The sequence below is a fragment of the Balaenoptera ricei genome, chromosome X (genome assembly GCF_028023285.1).
Source record: "Balaenoptera ricei isolate mBalRic1 chromosome X, mBalRic1.hap2, whole genome shotgun sequence".
In the NCBI taxonomy this organism is placed as follows: Eukaryota; Metazoa; Chordata; class Mammalia; order Artiodactyla; family Balaenopteridae; genus Balaenoptera; species Balaenoptera ricei.
In genome coordinates this window covers 15659457-15678434 of record NC_082660.1, presented here as the reverse complement: position 1 = coordinate 15678434, position 18978 = coordinate 15659457, and the positions used below count along the sequence as shown (strand labels likewise).

The window sequence follows — 18978 nt, the reverse complement described above, 5'->3', positions numbered from 1 at the left end:
TATCCATGATCCCTTGCATAGGATAAGTTCCCAGATATGGAACTGGTAGGTATGCAAACTCTTAAGGATTACCTTCTATGTGTTGCCAAATTACCCCCTAGGAAGGTTGTCTCAAATAGTACTTCTCTGAGCAATTGAGAGTCTACCAATTTCCTGGCACCCTCATCAACAATAGGCATTATCATTCTTTTTAGCACATATTTGTAAATTAGCTATTTAAAAAATGGTATCTCACAGCTGTTTTAATTCATATCTTTGATTAATAATGAGGTTGAATATTTTTATGTTTACTTATATTCCTTCTTTTCGTATTTTTCTATTTGTGTAATTGTCCTAATTTATTTGTATGTGTTCTTTATTCATTAAGGTACTAATTTTTTTTTAACAACTAAAATGTTTTCTTCTAACATTAGTTATCTGATTAGTAATTGGACAAGATTTTAAAAGGTGAATCATTATTAAAATTAATTGATTTTTGGGCTTCTCTGGTGGTGCAGTGGTTAAGAATCCGTCTGCCAATGGAGGGGACACGGGTTTGAGCCCTGGTCCGGGAAGATCCCACATGCCACGGAGCAACTAAGCCCGTGCGCCACAACTACTGAGCCTGCGCTCTAGAGCCCGCGAGCCACAACTACTGAAGCCCGCGTGCCTAGAGCCTGTGCTCTGCATCAAGAGAAGCCACTGCCATGAGAAGCCCGCGCACCGCAACGAAGAGTAGCCCCCCGCTCGCTGCAACTAGAGAAAGCCTGCGCGCAGCAACGAAGACCCAAAGCAGCCAAAAATAAATAAATAAACGAACAAATAAATTTTAAAAATAAATAAATTTATTTTAAAAATTAATTGATTTTTATTGACAAGTTAAGCAAATACATAAAGAAGCATAACCTACATAACCTAACACAACTCAATAGAGCACACTGACATTTGTTCTTTTGAGTGATGGGCATTTTCCCTCAGAGAAAGGAAGAAGGGTGAAATTCCAGCATTCCCAAATGCGTCTCTAGCTCACTTTCATTGGCTTTGCCCACAGTCAATTTCTTTGTGATCCACTACTGAACAGTGAGAACAAACCTCAATTTGTTCTCAATAAGCCAGAATTCAATTTCAGACAACCACCTTCAACCTAGCACCACAGAAAATTTGAATTCTGATCCTATCGTATCCTATCCTATGCTGACTCAGGCACAACTCTAAAATTATCTCAATGCTTTCTCCTTATTTATTAGAAAACAAAAACTGTGGAGGTATATGAAATGATTTTGGTCTTACTGGCAGTTAAGGCAGTTAATATCAAAATGGTTTCAACTGTATGGTACTAGTTAAAAACAAAGGAAATTAAAGTACATACGACCTTTTAGAAGCTAAACATCTACTAGCATTAAAGTGCTATTTTCATTTATTTAAGATTATCAAGGGTAGAAATTGCTGCACACACAATGAACTATTTTTATATTTATGAACACAGCTGTTAATTTTCAAACACTTGGAAGGATGAGGCCATTATGAGGAAAGTATGAAACTTAGTAAATAGTTTCAAAATTCAGTATTTGGGGGAAAAAACAATTTTAACTAAAATAGAGCCCATATAATTATTGTAGCTATTCTTTATATTATTAGGAGCTTTGATTAATTCTGGTAACTTGTATCCCCACTAAAATGGCTGATATGTATAAATAGACGCAGGATGAGATGGCCATTTTAGGTATTTATATATGCACAAAATTATCAAATCTGCTTTAGGGGATGGCATAGAGGATAAATTTCTTCATGAAAGGATAAATGGTACTATTTATTTTTCAAATTCATTTTCAAAAATAGCTAAAAGACAAAAGGAATAATTCTATTTATATAACATTCAATAATAACAAGGAAGTATTAACCTTTGGTGATAGAGGTCAAAGTCCTGGTTTCCAAGAGTGGGAAGGGGCACCTGGGAAGGGGTCATGAAGAGATTTCCGGGGTGTTAATAATTTCCTATATCTCAATCCGGGTGGGGTTACATGGATACGTTTACATTATAAAGTTTTACTCCGAGGTACATTTATAATTTGTGTACCTTCTAAATATACGTTTCAATAAAATGTTTAGTTAACATTAAGGAAATTTGAGGGTAAATATATTAAATGAATGGGAATTCAACTGTTCAACTTTCAAACTGATGTAAATGCATAATGGTTCAGGTTATCTTCGTATTTTTAATCTGTGTTAGCGTTTACCAGGTGCCACGCTGATACTTGGTAATTAAATTTGGTAATGATTTAACAAAAGAAGTTCAGTTATTTTTAACTAAAAGAGACAAAAGGCAGAAAACATGAAATTGTATTTCAGCTCTTCTATTTTACTCTATTTACATTTTAAAAGTTACCAAATAATTAAAGCCCTGATAAATAAATATAGACTGCGTGAAAGAACATATGACATAACGCAAATGATTTAAGAGATAATTTATGCCTAATTAACCTTAAAGAGCCTAGAGGATTTTTTAAATAGCATCTCTCAATCTGTGTTCAGAAGAACACTAGTGCTGTAGCATTTTATTTTTTTTTAAGTATTTAGTATTTAATTAAATTTGGGAAATGCTTCTTTACTGTGGGATTTCTGAAAGCCTTTATAAGTTAATGAATATTGTGAATCTCTAAGAAAGGTTATATGGTAAGTGGCCTTTCCCAAAGGACACAACCCCTCGCCCACCTCCGCCCCCACACCTATTTACACAGGGTTCCTTGGAACACAGATTAACATAGTTTTAAAGCAGAGCAAAGTTCTGAGAGTGCTGCTCAGCAATTTCCAACTGTGCTAAGTATGCCTTTAAAGGTTCTGTGCAGTGTAAACTCCTCTGTTTTTGACAGTTGACTGAATGGGCAGAAAATAAAATTGATCCATTGACAAGTATCTTTTTTTTAAAAATAAATTTATTTTATTTATTTACTTTTGGCTGCTTTGGCTCTCTGTTGCTGCGTGCGGGCTTCCTCTAGTTGCAGCGAGCGGGGGCTACTCTTTGTTGTGGTGCGTGGGCTTCTCATTGCGGTGGGTGGCTTCTCTTGTTGAGGAGCACGGGCTCTAGGCGCGCAGGCTTCAGTAGTTGTGGCACGTGGGCTCAGTAGTTGTGGCGCACGGGCTTAGCCGCTCCACAGCATGTGGGATCCTCCCGGACCAGGGCTCGAACCCGTGTCCCCTGCACTGGCAGGCAGACCCCCAACCACGGCGCCACCACGGAAGACCCAACAAGTATCTTTTGAAGGTCTACTATCAAATAACTAGCACTTGCTTATGCACTGGCTGGCTGCAATGAAAGCTGGAGAAATATGAAAAAGTAGTTCTCACTCAAGGGGCTATCTACTTGGGTAGAAAAGCTTGAATAAGAAACTGTGAGAGGGCTTCCCTGGTGGCACAGTGGTTAAGAATCCGCCTGCCGGGCTTCCCTGGTGGCGCAGTGGTTGAGAATCTGCCTGCTAATGCAGGGGACACGGGTTCGAGCCCTGGTCTGGGACGATCCCACATGCCGCGGAGCAACTAGGCCCGTGAGCCACAACTACTGAGCCTGTGCGTCTGGAGCCTGTGCTCCGCAACAGGAGAGGCCGCGATAGTGAGAGGCCCGCGCACCGCGATGAAGAGTGGCCCCCGCTCGCCGCAACTAGAGAAAGCCCTCGCACAGAAACGAAGACCCAACACAGCCAAAAATAAATAAATAAATTAATTAATTAAAAAAAAAAATACTCATGCTTGGGTCCCATCCCAAGCTTTGGAGTTAAAAAAAAAAAAGAATCCGCCTGCCAATGCAGGGAACACGGGTTCAGGCCCTGGTCCGGGAAGATCCCACATGCCGCGGAGCAACTAGGCCCGTGTGCCACAACTACTGAGCCTGCACTCTAGAGCCTGCCAGCCACAACTACTGAGCCTGCATGCCACAACTACTGAAGCCCGTGTGCCTAGAGCCCGTGCTCAACAAGAGAAGCCACCGCAATGAGAAGCCCATGCATCGCAACAAAGAGTAGCCCCCGCTCGCCGCAACTAGAGAAAGCCTGCGCACAGCAACGAAGACCCAACACAGCCATAAACAAATAAATAAATATTTTTTTAAAAAGGAAAATTTATTAAAAAGAAAAACAGAAAAACTGTGGCACTCAGTAGTCCAGAGCATGAAGACCTTCTGGACAGGGGCACCAGCATGAGGAGGAACACTCAGGCATGGTAGTAGCAGTGATCTTGCGGTTGTCAAATGAAGAGCCAGAGGGAGAGAAATCAAGTTAGAAAAAGAGCAGAATTAGGTTCGCTGATAAAATAATCTTATGGGAGGCCTTGAATATGCAAAAAATATTAGAATCTCTTTTCTTTCAACATTCATTTTAAGATTTGTTTTAAAACCTTATGCCTGAGCAGCTCGAGTGCTGGATAAATTTTTAAATGATTTATTTCTCATTATTTATATTTAGATTGTTACTATTCTGTCCATTTTAGGAATCTAATTTAGGTATCTCATGGTCCTGTCTAGACGGAATGTTACAATACCAGATACTTCTGCAATTTAAAATAAACTGCAAGGGGATATATGTATATGTATAACTGATTCACTTTGTTATAAAGCAGAAACTAACCCACCATTGTAAAGCCATTATACTCCAATAAAGATGTTAAAAATAATAATAATAATAAAATAAATAAATAAATTGCATGCCTCTTCAGATGACACAGTCCCCCATTATTCACCACTATACACCTATTAACAAAACATTTAATTCATAAAAGCAGGCTATGGTCATATATAGACACAAGAGAAATCACAAACCAAAAGACATTTTGTACAGATAACATCAACTTGTCCCACCTTCATTAAGTCAAGTAAAACGCTATTTAAAATTCCAAGGTATCTTCTCTCCAATGACTGAGGATGGTTAACAGCTGGAAACTGTAACAACAACATGACAGAAGTATTAGCACGTGGGTAAGGGTATGTGTGTGCATGTGCTTTGAGTGTTGGAGAAGGTAGCAGATGAGCAGAAGCTACTGCCCTAGTGCCAAAGTTAAATTTATTTCACATGTATATTACTTTTGGTGTCTACGTATTTGAGGTAGGGATTAATAGGATTGGGTGTTAAATGACAGGAAAACTCACAAGTGAAAGATGATACTTAAATCTAGTCGGACAATACTGAAGCATGTAAAACAAAACAAAATATAAAAATTTGAAACTATTCAGTTTATACAGTCTTGTCTACTTATACAAATAATTTGGTTATAATAGAGTTCATATAGAATTTGTCTGCTTATACAGACAATTCTTACACCCTTTTCACAACAACATATCATTTACTCCTGAAAATTAGAGAAGTAAAAAAAGAGAAAAAGGCCAGTACGTGAAAGGCTACAGAAGTACAAATAATGAATTCAGACACACGTTCTATTATTGCTTTTAATATACTCTTTGAATGACCTGTTTTCAATTCCTTCCTTTATGTAAGTTGGAACAGAAGGCAAACAGGCTCCTAAATTAACAAACGCATTTTTAAATAAAATGAGGGGAAAGGGTCAAGTTTATTCAGATGCTCTGTCCTTCCCTCTGCCAACTCACATTTCACAGTATCTAAGTGGATGGTAAAGCATTAGAGTCCAATGCCATGTACTCCCTCCCAATGGGAGGGCTACTTTGCTTTTAATATGTATTTCCTTTATACCAACATAAGAGCATTTCAAAGCCTGAAATCTCTAAACATGCTAAATAAGTGGATGAGAGAAGTAGTTATGTAGAAAAATTCAAACAAGGTATTAAGACGTCATCCCCACACAGTGCTAGGTATGGCAGGAGATGCAGAATATGGGTAAGACCAAAACCTTGCATGTAAGCAACCCTCAGTCTGATTGTGAAAGCAATCAGTACGAAACTGTGTGGCCATAAATTCTAGTTGAAGCTAAGAGAAAGGAGAGGCCAAGGTGGTTTGCAGCTGTAGAAGAAAGAATCATACATAGATAATATCTGAACTAGCTTTTGAAAGATAAGAAAAAATGTGAGGATAGAGAAAAGTAGGACAGCACCTTCTAGATAGAGGACGTAGAGGGAATAACATGAATTTAACATAGACACACAGGCAATAACCTAAAACTGGTTTCTGAGGGAAGTAATGCTCTGTGAGACATTTTAACAATTGTTATTCTTCTTATTTCAGAGATGAAGAAGGTGACAATCAGAAAATTCAAATAAATGGTTCAAGGCAGGTTACATAATTAAAAAGCAGAACTTGTATTTGCACCCAGGTCTGTGATCCAAACCCACATTTTTTCTAAACATGGGCACCTTTCCTAAAGGAGGTACAGAGGTTCCTCTGGATGTTACTGGAGCATTAAACATCAGCCCAAAGAGAGAGACACCTGTCATGCTGTGATAAAAGACTCTATACCAGTAGATTTTAATTAATATCTTGCTTATGAGGTCTATCTTATGCTACCAAATACACCCTCCTTTTTTTCCAGAAGTAACATTTCATCAATAAGAAAATTAATGCCCAAGGTCAAAAGGTATTAGAAATATGATTTTTAAATGACCACACAAACTCCTAACTTTAAAAAATTAATTTATGTTTTTTGGAAAGAAAGACACCATTCTCATATTAGGTAATTCAACAAATAACCAAAACTCAAGCATAGAAGTTTAAAGTATACCTCAATCAGTAGTTTGTTTTTTCTTTCCTTTCTTTCTTGATCACTTGGCCAATACGATACAATGAGAGTGCCTCTTTACTGAGCACTTACTATGTGTCAGGCACTGGTCTGGGCATTTTACATATATTATAACGTTTAATCTTCACAACAACCCCATCAGGTGGTACTTCTGTTATCACCATTTTACACATGAAGAAAAAGAGGCACAAGGAACTTGCCGTAGGTCATTCAAGTAGTAAATATGGAGTCAGGCTTTGAACCTCAGCAGCCTAACTTCAAAGTCTAGGCCCTATATTATGGGATGGCAATTGTTATTTTTTTCAAAATAATACATACTGTTAGAGCAACATCTTGTTGATTTTCCAATCTCTACACAACTGAATCAAAATACAAATCACACTGGACTGGTTACTGGTAAGTCCATGTTTCAAGGCAGTTGCAGTTCACACACCCTGTACGCTTAGCTGAGAATGTCTCAGACATTCTCAAGTAAATGATAAAGGAAGACTCTTCCCTCAAAAGATGTGGTTAAACCTCCAAAAAGGTTAAACTAATTTAGTTAAAACACCACAAACACTTTCAGACTAAAATGTAAAAACATTACGGTTTATAAAAATCAAAGTGTCAGGGAAGCAGCAATTTCTCCAAAGGATATTTACAAGCAGCACTGTCATGTACTGTCTAGCATTTTACCGATAATACTATTTAGTGAGGAGGTCTGTAAACAAACAGGACCATAGACAAAGGAGTGAAAGATCTCCTTTGTTTGGCCTATCTAATCCAAATGCTACTCATTCTTCAATATCCATTTCAAACTGCAAATCCTCTATAAATCATTCCTAGTGAATCTAGCCAACTTTCTAGAATGTTTAACATTCTCAAGGTCTCAACTATATTTAGATGTATTAGAAAACAGTACAATGTAGTAAAGAATGTAGTACTTCATTATATACCACGCTTTATTATAAATTGTATTGTTTTCTAATTATTTCATGCACAAAAGTCTTAATTCTTCAGCTAGTTTACAAGTTATTAAAGCCAGGTACCATGGCAGATCTGTTTACACTCTCTTCAGAGAATCCAGCTTAGAGCCTCTTTAACCAGGCAAAGAATAAGGCAGCCAGAAGACCAAGCTTGATGCTCCAGGTCAAATATTCAATCATTTAATACTATTCAACCTAGTAAGAGCAACTCTAGGTGTGTTGTGAATATAACGGTGGCCATGATAGCTCATTTCTTTAAAGAATTCATTAATCCAGTGAGGATACATTTTTCAAAAAGCTTTTTTTAAAAAAAATTTTTTATTACAATTTTTAAAAAATTAAAGTATAGTTAATTTACAGTGTTGTGTCAAACAGCTATTTAAAAGAGACTGCCATGTGTGTTACAAGAGCTATGACCAGAGTGCTTCAGGAGCACAGAAGGGGGAGGCACCCATTCCCCCTGGAGAAGTCTAGAAGGACTTCATGGAAGGACACTTGACCTGAGTCTGGGGGGAGGGAGGATGGAGAGCTTTCCAGGAAGTGGGGTAAGTATTGGGAGAATTATAGAAATGAAAACATAGCACTGCAGAAACAAGGAAATGGTGACAAGTTCAATGTGGCTGCAGAGCAGGGGGCAGGGGGTTGGAAAAGGTGGGAGACAAGGCTGGAGGGCTAGGAGCAAGGGGTTTTTAATGCTATCCTAAGGAGTTTAAATTTAATAAGCAATCTTGTAGAGGTTTTCAGCACAAAGACGACAGAATTAAATGGGCAGTTTGCAGGAAGATCATTCTAAAAGCAATGTGAAGACTGTAGTGAAGAGAGAAACTTGGAGAAATCAGTTTGGGAGTGGTTGTTCAGGTAAAAGGTGGTAAGAGTGAAAGAAGCATTAGAGATGGAGAGAAGGGAAACATAATTGAGCTTGACTGCTGATAATGCAGATTGGTTCAAGAGAGCATTCAAATATTCATCGAGTCCCTACTACATGTGCTGGGCTAAGCTAGATGCTGGAAATACAGCAATAAAACAGATGATTTCTAACATTAATAATTAAAAAATAAACAAAATAATTACATACTGTGATAAGTGCTATGATGGAAAAAGAAGGGTGCTATGGGAGAGACCAAGAAGGAGGTGGGGGAAGTATGTTGGGGGGTCAGAGACAGGGGGCATTCTTGGAGCTGAGATTTATAAAATGAGAAGGGGCCACGCAAGGGAAGTGCCTTCCTGGGAAAAGGAGTCACAAGTCCCAATTTCATGAAGCTGGAACACCTGGGAATGTTTATGGAAGTTAAAGAAAAAGAAAGGTAAGTGTGATGAAAGTCTGGAAAGGGATGGGAATGGAAAGGGGTATGAGCTGAAGTCAGGGAGCTAGAAGGGCCCAGAAAAGGCAAGGTCTGATGGGAAGGAGTTTGGATGCATTCTCAGTGAGACAGGAATTCATTAGTTATGACTCGCTTTATTTCTGACTAGAATAGATTTTCCTTTCTTCTGGACTGAGGGCAAGTCCTACTTATTATCATATTTTCAGCATCTAGTAGGACAAATGCTCAATAACTGTTGAACTATTTGCACCCTAATTAATGGTCATAATTTGGCTATTTTTCAGCTTACACAAGCAAAAATAAAAGGAGAAAAAAAGAAACTTGCCTGAGGTAACTCAGAAAGATTTGGAAGAGAGAGAAAGCAGGAAGGGGATGGAAGAGAAATGTTTGCATTTCTGTTCCTTTCTTTCTTCCACACTCATTGAGCCTAGCAGGAGGGATACTGTGCTGGGCATTCATGTGTGAGGAGGGGTACTCTTCAAAGTGAAATAAACTGAGGCCAGAAAGTCAAAGGAAAAAAACAAAGTGCTTTGCAAATGTCAAGAAAACATGGTTTGAGAATTATGCATTTAAGAGAAAGAAAAGAAGTGGTGGTGAGCTTATTTTATAGTTCCCACAAGGGCCACCAACTGGCATGTTGGCCCAAACAGGGTAGTTGAAAACTAAAAAAGTTGCTTTGGGGGTGGATGGAACAGAGAAGCAGCTTGTAACTGGCCACTCCAGTAAGATGCCTCCTGCGACTTGGCTGTCCCTCATTTGGGGAAAGTTTATACTTTAAGACTCTTTTTAGCATATTTTCTGAAATCAAGTTTTGCACAAAGTTAGCAAGTCTAGAAAAGGCTGCCCGAGACAATACACTAGTTTGAAAAGAAGAATTGATGTTTCACTAAACAGGAAATACCCACTAGAACAGTACCTTTAAATATGCAGAATGTGAGTATTCATCATCTTCCTCAAATCACTACAAATATGTTTGCTCAAATAAGCAATAGCCATTTATGCATTTTTCTATCTTTTGGGGATGCTTAATATTTTGCATAAAGAAACATTCTGAGATAACCAAAGTTTAGAATAATGCATACACTAAAAAAGATTTTGAAAAATTGGAACTTACAAATTAGGAAAATATTAGCAGCTCCCACTTTCGAATTTAGACTTTTTAAAATTCACAAATACTATGTAAAATTCAAAAATAAAATATTATAATGGGGATTATAAACACTGTAATGGGAAAGGCAATAGTATTCGATGGATAGCTTAGCATTCCACTGTGCAATGAACAATGATTTAAATACTAGTGTACGTACTGATTCCATTTGGGGTTTTAGCAAAGCCTCTTACCCGGAGCCCGTGGAAGCGAGGATTACTGTAGAAGAGCTTCATTTGCTCAGGTGGAAGTGGTCCTAGCACCTTCTGAATAGTAAAAAGTTGGTCAATTTCGCTTTCTCCAGGAAATAAAGGCTGTCCATCACTAAGCTCCCCAAGAATACAGCCCACCGACCACATATCTACAGACTTGCCATAGGGAGCTCTGAAAAGCAAAGGGAGAGATTATCTTGGCAACTGAAGAAATAAGTTTTAATAATTTCCAAATTATTTTGAACAGATTCATGATTTAAAGCATATTTGGGTATTTAAGGAATTAAACAATACCACATGGACAAAAGTGAGGCTGAAAAAAAGGAATTACGGATATCAAAGTAAAACTTCAGAACACAAGTGAATAAATCTATGCTAATAAAGCCATCAGTTTAATAAAAATTAGTTAGTATACACTGATTTGAAATCTATTCACATCCAGATATATTTTGAATATGAATGGATTAATAAACCCTAAATACAGCACACATGTCTGATGAGTTACCACTCACTTGGAGAATGAAATGCTCCCAAGAAATGTATTTTCTAGGTAATTATCCTTTAGCTCTCTAAATGTCAACAAGTTATACAGATCCATTTTTTGAGTTCAGCCTATTAAAATGTACCACTGACTTATGTGTCTTCTTAAACAACAAACACTTAATATTATTTAACCTCTGATTGCACAGAGTCAAAACAGCTAAGATTGTGCTAAACGCTATTGGATTATTTACTTCAATCTATTTATACCCTTTGTTTACGGGGCTTTATGACAGGCATTTCCCTCAAAGCATTTTTTCCACTTCTTTAGGGATTTATAGCTATCTTCCAAGGTCTAAGTTTACCAGAGGGCTTTTGGAGTACTACTGTTGCTAATCAGCTATACATGAAAATCTACGTATCCCCAAAAAATCTTTACATGTATACCGCAATATCTATAGCCTTAAGTCAAATTACATAAGGCAGATTAAGAAATCATATTTTTTAGTTTCAAACATAAATTATCTAAGTTTTAAGAAGGGAAAGCCAAAATAAAATATCTGGAAAAAAAAGGAATTAAAATTCTAGAATGCCATAGTGCTATAGTAGTAATATAAAACTTTTAACAAATACTCTAAAGCACTTTTAACATAATACAGAATATGTTTCTAGGATAATAAATCATTGTAACAATAAGTCAATATTTTATTTATCTCATTTCCTCCCATAAAAACCCAAGAACCATACTAGGAAACTTCATTTAGATTTTTTTGGTAGCTTGCTGGGAAGGGAAGGATACTGATCTTTCTTTCATACAAGTATGAGAAAGACAAAACTTGTGCTAGATGGAGAAAACTATGGAAAATCTTTACATACCCACCATAAGCTATTTTTCTTCTGTCAACTAATTTGAATAATTTATGCAGCTGTAACTACTTTGAATGTCAAGGACAAAGTCTTGAGAATGTACAAAAATCTGTAAATTCTTCATGTTAACCAAATATCAACTGATTTCAATGGGATTTTTATACAAATAATATGGTTCTTCAACCAGTACTTGACAATCATTTAATTAGTAATATTCAATTTGGCTCAAATTAGTTGGAGTCCCCACCTACTTTTGGTAGCTCCCATATAGCTCTAAACCTAACTCAGTTTATGAGCTATAAACATAGCTCAGTTTCCCAGGAGGTATTATTAGGCAGCAAATACTCTCTGAAGTTTCATAATAAGGCTGTCCTCAGAATGAACTCCTCAGGGACATCTTATAGACAAAACCATATTATAATGAGTCCCTCTACCATACTTGAATCCTCAGATGGGGTTCTAAGAATGATTTACTTCGTACTCATTTCTTCTTTGGCAAATCCTGTCCAGGAATTTCAAACTCCCAATCCCTCCCAAAAGAAGGGACAGATGAATGGACTACACATTAGAGTGAGTCCAGACAGAGGTACACAGAAGAAACATAGACAACACAAAAGAAAATCAATCCTAAATCCAAGTTGAAAAATGAGCACAGAAATTCTAAAATCTATCCACACAAGGAGGGATAATAAAGTGACTAGCCACCATTTATTTCACAGGATGAAGCACAAGCTTTTGATTTCAAAAAAAATGGTAAAGCTTTCAATAACTGACACCAATAATTCTTATAGGCTCTAGGTCAGCAATGAAACAAGAATTAACACCAAATGGTTGGTAGACACTGGGAAATCAATTGTTAACTTCAAAATAAACCCTCAATGAGAACCTGCTGCATAGTACAGGGAACTCCACTTCACTGTACAGTAGAAACTAACACAACATTGTAAAACAATTATACCCCAATAAAAAAATTTTTTTTAAATAATAAAAAAAATAAAGAAAATCAATTGACCACAAGTGTAAAAAAAATAAAAATAAAAATAAACCCTCAGTGGGGGGGTGGTAGTGGTGGTGGTGGTGGGATGAACTGGGAGATTGGGATTGACATATATACCCTAATATGTATAAAATAGATAACTAATAAGAACCTGCTGTGTAAAAAATAAATAAAATAAAATAAACCCTCAGTGAGTAGCTTAAACATATAGTCATCATGATCTTCAGAAGAAATACAGAAATTTATATTTCTATTATATAAAAAGTACCTTTATTTATTAAAATTTTTTTAAATTGAAGTATAGTTTACAATGTTGTAAAAAATATCTTTTAAAAATTAAATTTCTCATGTCCCCTAGATACATGTACGGCACACTAAAGAAAAGAGATGAAACCTATAATAATTTGTGCACTGGTCATCATTACCACCATATCTAATTTTATTTGTAGAGTGTGCCTTCTACCTCAATTCTTTGATGGTCCCAAAGAAGGAAATACGATCTAGGAAAAATAAGGAAATAATACAACTACGATAGGTAGAGAATTATTAGTGAAACTGTGTGATGGAGATCAAGACTACAGGTCCTTTCTTAGGTTCTAAAGTTAAAACATATTAAGAGGAAGAAGTATCTTATCAGAAAATGCTTTTCTGGTGTTGACAGGTGAATGAAATACCACTGAAAGTGGAAGGGTGGCACAAAGTGGATGGATATGGCAGTGTTGCTGAGAAAATCATCAATGTACTAGTTTGGAAAGCCATTTATCATCAAACAGGATTTACAATGTTCGGAAGGAAAATAGCAGTTGGTTCAATATTTACAGAAAAGTGGCTAGGCATAAGAGATACTTCATAAGTATCTGCTGAATGAACGAATGAATACATGAACAAACAGATAAGCCGGAATGTCAAACTCTGTGGATATCCACATTCTTAATGTGGAAGATTATTAACAAAGATGGCAGCAATAATTCCCCCCCCATTTCCATACACCTGCCACTTTGTAATGTGACTCTGCCACTCCTCCCATCAAGAGGCGAAGTTTATTCCTCCATCCCTTGAATCAGGGCTTAGACAAGTAACGTGCTTTGGCCAATGAGGCAAAAGTCATGCAAAGAGGCTTGAAAACCACCTTTGCTTTTGGGCTTGCCCTCTGCTCAGGGAATTCTTCTGTTATTATATGAAGAAACTTGGACTAACCCACTGGAGGATGAGTCCCCATGGAACAGAGATAGTTTGTCCCAGCTGAGGCCCTAAACCAACCAGCCTCCAGATGACCTGCTGACTGTAGCTACATGAGCAACTCCAGTTGAGACCAGCAGAAGAATCATCCAGTTGAACTCAAATAGCTGACTCCCCCAACCCGATGGCACCCAGAATTGTGAGCAAATAAAATGGTGCTTGCTTTATGTCATTAAGTTTTTAGGTGGTTTGCTATACTGCAATAGGTAACTGGCATTTAATTAACTCAAGTTCTTATCTTCCACAGATAATCCCAAAGTTAACAATAGAGGATCAGCAAATATGTAGATGTCATTCTATTCTGGGAAGGTAACTCACCCAAGTAAGAGTTCTGGGGACCGATACCACCTGGTGGCCACATATTCTGTATAATTAGCATTATTGCCTTCTGATAGATTCCGAGCAAAACCTGAAAGATAGCAAAGCCCAAAGGTGTAATTTTGAAAAAGAATTAATTTCATGTTGACAAAATATTTCAGTGCTATTAATACCTTAAAGGAACATCAAAAGAATATAATGATTGTTATTGAATGGGCTGTTTATTAACAGTGTCCTTGTCATTTAAAAAAGTTAGTCCAGGGCTTCCCTGGTGGCGCAGTGGTTAAGAATCTGCCTGCCAGTGTAGGGGACACGGGTTTGAGCCCTGGTCTGGGAAGATCCCACATGCTGCGGAGCAGCTAAGCCCGTGAGCCACAATTACTGAGCCTGCGTGTCTGGAGCCTGTGCTCCGCAACGGGAGAGGCCGCGATAGTGAGAGGCCCGCGCACCGCGATGAAGAGTGGCCCCCGCTCGCCACAGCTGGAGAAAGCCCTTGCACAGAAACGAAGACCCAACACAGCCAAAAATAAATAAATTAAAAAAAAAAAAAAAGTTAGTCCATTGTTCATTCATCAATTAAAATATACAATGTATTCACTACAAAGCCAGTCTCTCCTCTCTGATAAAGAAATCTGTTTTCAAAGTCATTGCATGCTTTTATAAGCATTCAGAGCTTTTCCAATAAGTGTAAATCTTAGAAACAAAATGAAGACTCCACAAGAGCCAGAAGTCAAAGCTAAATTAGCATGTTGCAGATAGTCATTAATTCTGCTATGTGGGACCTTAGATAGTATTTGTATATCTATTGGTGCTGATCAGCTCCAGCCATTATGTAAACAACTAACGGTAGGGTTTGGCAATGATGGAAACAAAGCAGGCTAAAATGATTTTTATCTCCTAATGTGACTGAGAAGCATATTAGCGATATCTTAATTACCTTACAGACTCTATTGCTACCCGACCCCCCAAGTAACAACCTTTTCAAGAGGTTTTGGGGCCACAAAATAAACTGGCAGGTAGGTTAATTACCCATCTAACTCACCAAAAGCAATATAGGTTCACTGTAAATAGTTACAGAGAACCAGAATATTAAAATTAAAGGTAAAAGTTAAGGTGTATGTCAGTTTCAATAAATAGAAAATAGTGTTTCTTAAAGTGGAACAGTAAAAAAATAAAAATAACCACAGCAAAGACAAACCCCCTAACTTCAGTTAATCAACACTTCTTTATAAGACATATTTGGAAGAAATATTCATATTTTTTAGTGGGATTCTTCAAGCCAGACAAAGCAGCTACACACTCTGGGAGGGAAAACAATCAGGAGGTTCTTGGTGAGGATGTGCAGGGCACAGAACGCCACATGTGGAGCCGTCATGTGGAACTTCCTGACCGTTTAAAGCTGTCTTTTCTTTAAGAAATGATGCTAGACGAAGGATACTTTTTTCCAATTATTAACCATTCTATATGCATCTTTTTTATTTATAACTTGCTTGACAAATTTCAGCTCCTAAGTACTTGTTAAGATGTTTAGGTACAGCAGGGCTCTTCTTTGCAGTATTTTTTTTTAATTAATTTATTTTTATTTTTTTGGCTGCATCGGGTCTTAGTTGCAGCACGCAGGCTCTTCCTTGCAGCACGCAGGCTCTTTGTTGCGGCACGTGGGCTCCTCTCTAGTTGTGGCGTGTAGGTTTTCTCTTCTCTAGTTGCAGCGTGCGGGCTCCAGAGTGTGTGGGCTCTGTAGTTTGCGGCACGCGGGCTCTCTATTTGAGGCACGTGAGCGCAGTAGCTGTGGTGCGTGGGCTTAGTTGCCCCATGGCATGTGGCATCTTAGTTCCCTGACCAGGAATCGAACCTGCATCCCCTGCATTGGAAGGATTCTTAACCACTGGACCACCAGGGAAGTCCCCCATTGAACATTTAAAGGGAATAAATGGAATCATTCTAAAAATGTCTTTTAACCTTACAGATATATAACTATTGCATATATACAATACATATGTATTTACATAGTTTTATTTTCAGTGTTTATGATTATGCCTGAAACAATTTCTATCAATATTTAAAATATTAAAAATTTTTTTATCCTACTCAAGCCAGAAGGCCATAGTGGTATTTTCTGGAAAATTCTTTCTCTGAGGTCATTAAGTACTGGGCTTATAAATATAGGCACATGCATGTATTTGCTTTGAATTCTCATTAAACAAATACTGCACGATGAATTTTTTAAAATAGTAGACAAAACTATGCAAAGAGAGAGTAGAACTCTTCCCAAAATCCTTTTTTTAATATACAACCCAATAGAATGTTCATTTGCTAATTTAAGTCAAAAGATAAAAAATACTTTTAATACACCTGTAAAAGCTACCTAAGTGTTATATTAAATTAATTCTGTACTTACAGGGCTCAATTTCTTTTTAACTTACCAAAGTCACACAGTTTCAAAACATCATTGTGGCTGATTAAGAGATTTTCTGGTTTTATATCTGGAGTATCAAGATTAAAAAACAATTATTAAAAAATGTTCCATGTACTGCTGACTGACACTGTTAGAGCACTGTAATGGCACCTAATTAGAAATATCCAGAGTAATATGAATAGAAAACTGTGCCAGTGAAAAGCAGAGTAACACATTTTATGCTGGTACACAAAAGTTCCAATTAATTTCTTTTTGAAAAACATGCAGACCACCATTTCAAAAATATTTTTCCCCTTAAATCTTAAAGGCATTAATTGGATCTCTGAAAGGAATTCAAGAATGATTAAATCTAGGCTACCACATTTTAAGGAACTATTTTTACTTTATAAAATACTAATAATACAAATTTTTGGAGATAGACTATAAAATGTTTACACCCAGAAGATACTTTAAAAACACATATGAGAGTAAGTAGGTAGCATTATATTTACTGGAGAAAAAAATACAAATAAGATACATTGTTCGTTATGATTTTCTGTATAATTTCTATATTTATATATCTCTTTAGGTTTTCTATGATGTGGTTCACTATCATAAATGTCTAGTGCTGAAGCTATGATGGATGAGTCAAGATAAGATTTCTCATTTTTTCCATGGATCTTTTGAAGATGTGGTGGGAGTTAAGGAGTAGAAATACATAGAAAATGCAGTTTAATTCCCTCCCTTTGGAGGCATCTCACAATTCTATTTTTAGAGTACCCATCATCTATATTATATGGTAGAAGTGAAAATGGAGAAAGGGAAGAGGTAGGAGTGAGATCTGTAGATTTCAGAATCATGGTTTCTGAATTAATTCACAACCATTAATTCACTATACACTTAACCAAATCACAGTATCACTATGGAAATGCAGCTAAATCGGTTTCTTAATAGCCTCAAACTGTAGTAGAGACTGTTATTAGAATCATTACCCTAGACACTAGATGTCCAGGTGACCAAGACATCTCTCCATGCTGCCAACAACCTTCATAATGTAACTGCTATGAAAGTCAAATGCAAGAGAAATACAAACTGTCTCTTTCCAGAAATAATAGGAGTTGACATTCTTCACATGACCTTTAAGCTATTCTTAAAGTGAGGCTATTTTTAAAGTGATATCCTTGTGTGCCTGTTTAGATAAATTAAAATGTAGTATTCATTTGTCTGATAATTCAAAGATAAGAAGTGGATACTGCAACATTTTCTGACAAACATCTTTTAGCTTCATTATTGTATCAATTTGTGTCCCTTGAATGCAAGAGATTACCAGGAAAAGATAAATGGTATAGATTAAAGATCTTGCTGAGCAAGTAATTTCCCTTTTACTGCTATAAACCACGCACTTCATGGCAATAAAGGACAAAATAGAACAGTTTATGGAAGTATAATCATGGCCTTTATGCAAGGTTGATCATGCCTACAACCTGCAAACAATGGGCACTTTTCATGAACAGGTAGGGAAAATCAGGAGGTAAAGGTACATACTAGAGATCTTGGTCTAAGAGGAAACGAGAAGTGACTGTCAATGGGGGCCAGTGACTTAGCACCACCTCTAAAGCCTGATTCTGGCTTGTTTCACATTACCTGGTCTACCTGCAGGACCAAAAGGCAATGGAGAGGGTAGTTCCCCCCCGCAAGTAAGCTTCAAAGTTTGCATTTGTTGAGTTCGTTTTATCACTAGGTGCTTCTGCTGTTGAAAGCGGATCTGGTTTTACGAACACAGAGATCTCACCATAATATCCAAATAAATGTGCAGTCCATCCTTTTGGTGGTACAAAAGGAGACTTGGAGCCCAAACAATGTTTCATATCCTATACTTTCAAAATGTATTTAATTTAAATGGAATGTCAGTGCCTGTGTGAAATATTTTGTTAACTTTGATATTTTAATATTTTCCATTTCAAAAATTCCATACTTACCTCGATGAACAATATCATTCTTATGGCACCAGTGAATAGCTTTGATTAGCTGATAGATATAACTTTTTACTTTTTCAGGTGGAACTCCATTTGGCATTTCTTCCAGCAATTCAAGCATATTCTAAAAATTAAATAGAGAGCCATTGATCTCCAAAATTAGGTGGCACATAAATCATGTATTAACAATTTAAAAAAGCACCTTGGACGATAATTCATCTAATACACAGCATGCATATTTTTAAAATTGTTTTGCTTTCCATCTACGAGCTTTCTCGTGAAGCAGCATACTGTATTAAATCAAGGTTCTCTTTTAAGAGAAATTCCATTTTTACTACTCCCCAATGCTATCTCAAATAATAACCCTGTGCACTTTTCACTTTCCCTA

At 36.9% G+C, this 18978-nt stretch overlaps 1 protein-coding gene across 2 annotated transcripts in view; it reads right to left on the bottom strand.

The window, feature by feature from the left end:
- The window catches only part of CDKL5 (cyclin dependent kinase like 5), a 188626-nt gene that overhangs the window by 31445 nt on the left and 138203 nt on the right, over positions 1–18978 (bottom strand). For both annotated transcript variants that reach the window (XM_059910711.1, XM_059910712.1), the window contains exons 6-10: positions 18594–18714; positions 16643–16702; positions 14220–14310; positions 10301–10490; positions 4826–4906 (exon numbers count right to left, since the gene is read on the bottom strand). In XM_059910711.1, coding sequence (XP_059766694.1) covers positions 4826–4906; positions 10301–10490; positions 14220–14310; positions 16643–16702; positions 18594–18714 — 543 coding nt within the window. The remainder of the gene's footprint in view (positions 1–4825; positions 4907–10300; positions 10491–14219; positions 14311–16642; positions 16703–18593; positions 18715–18978) is intronic.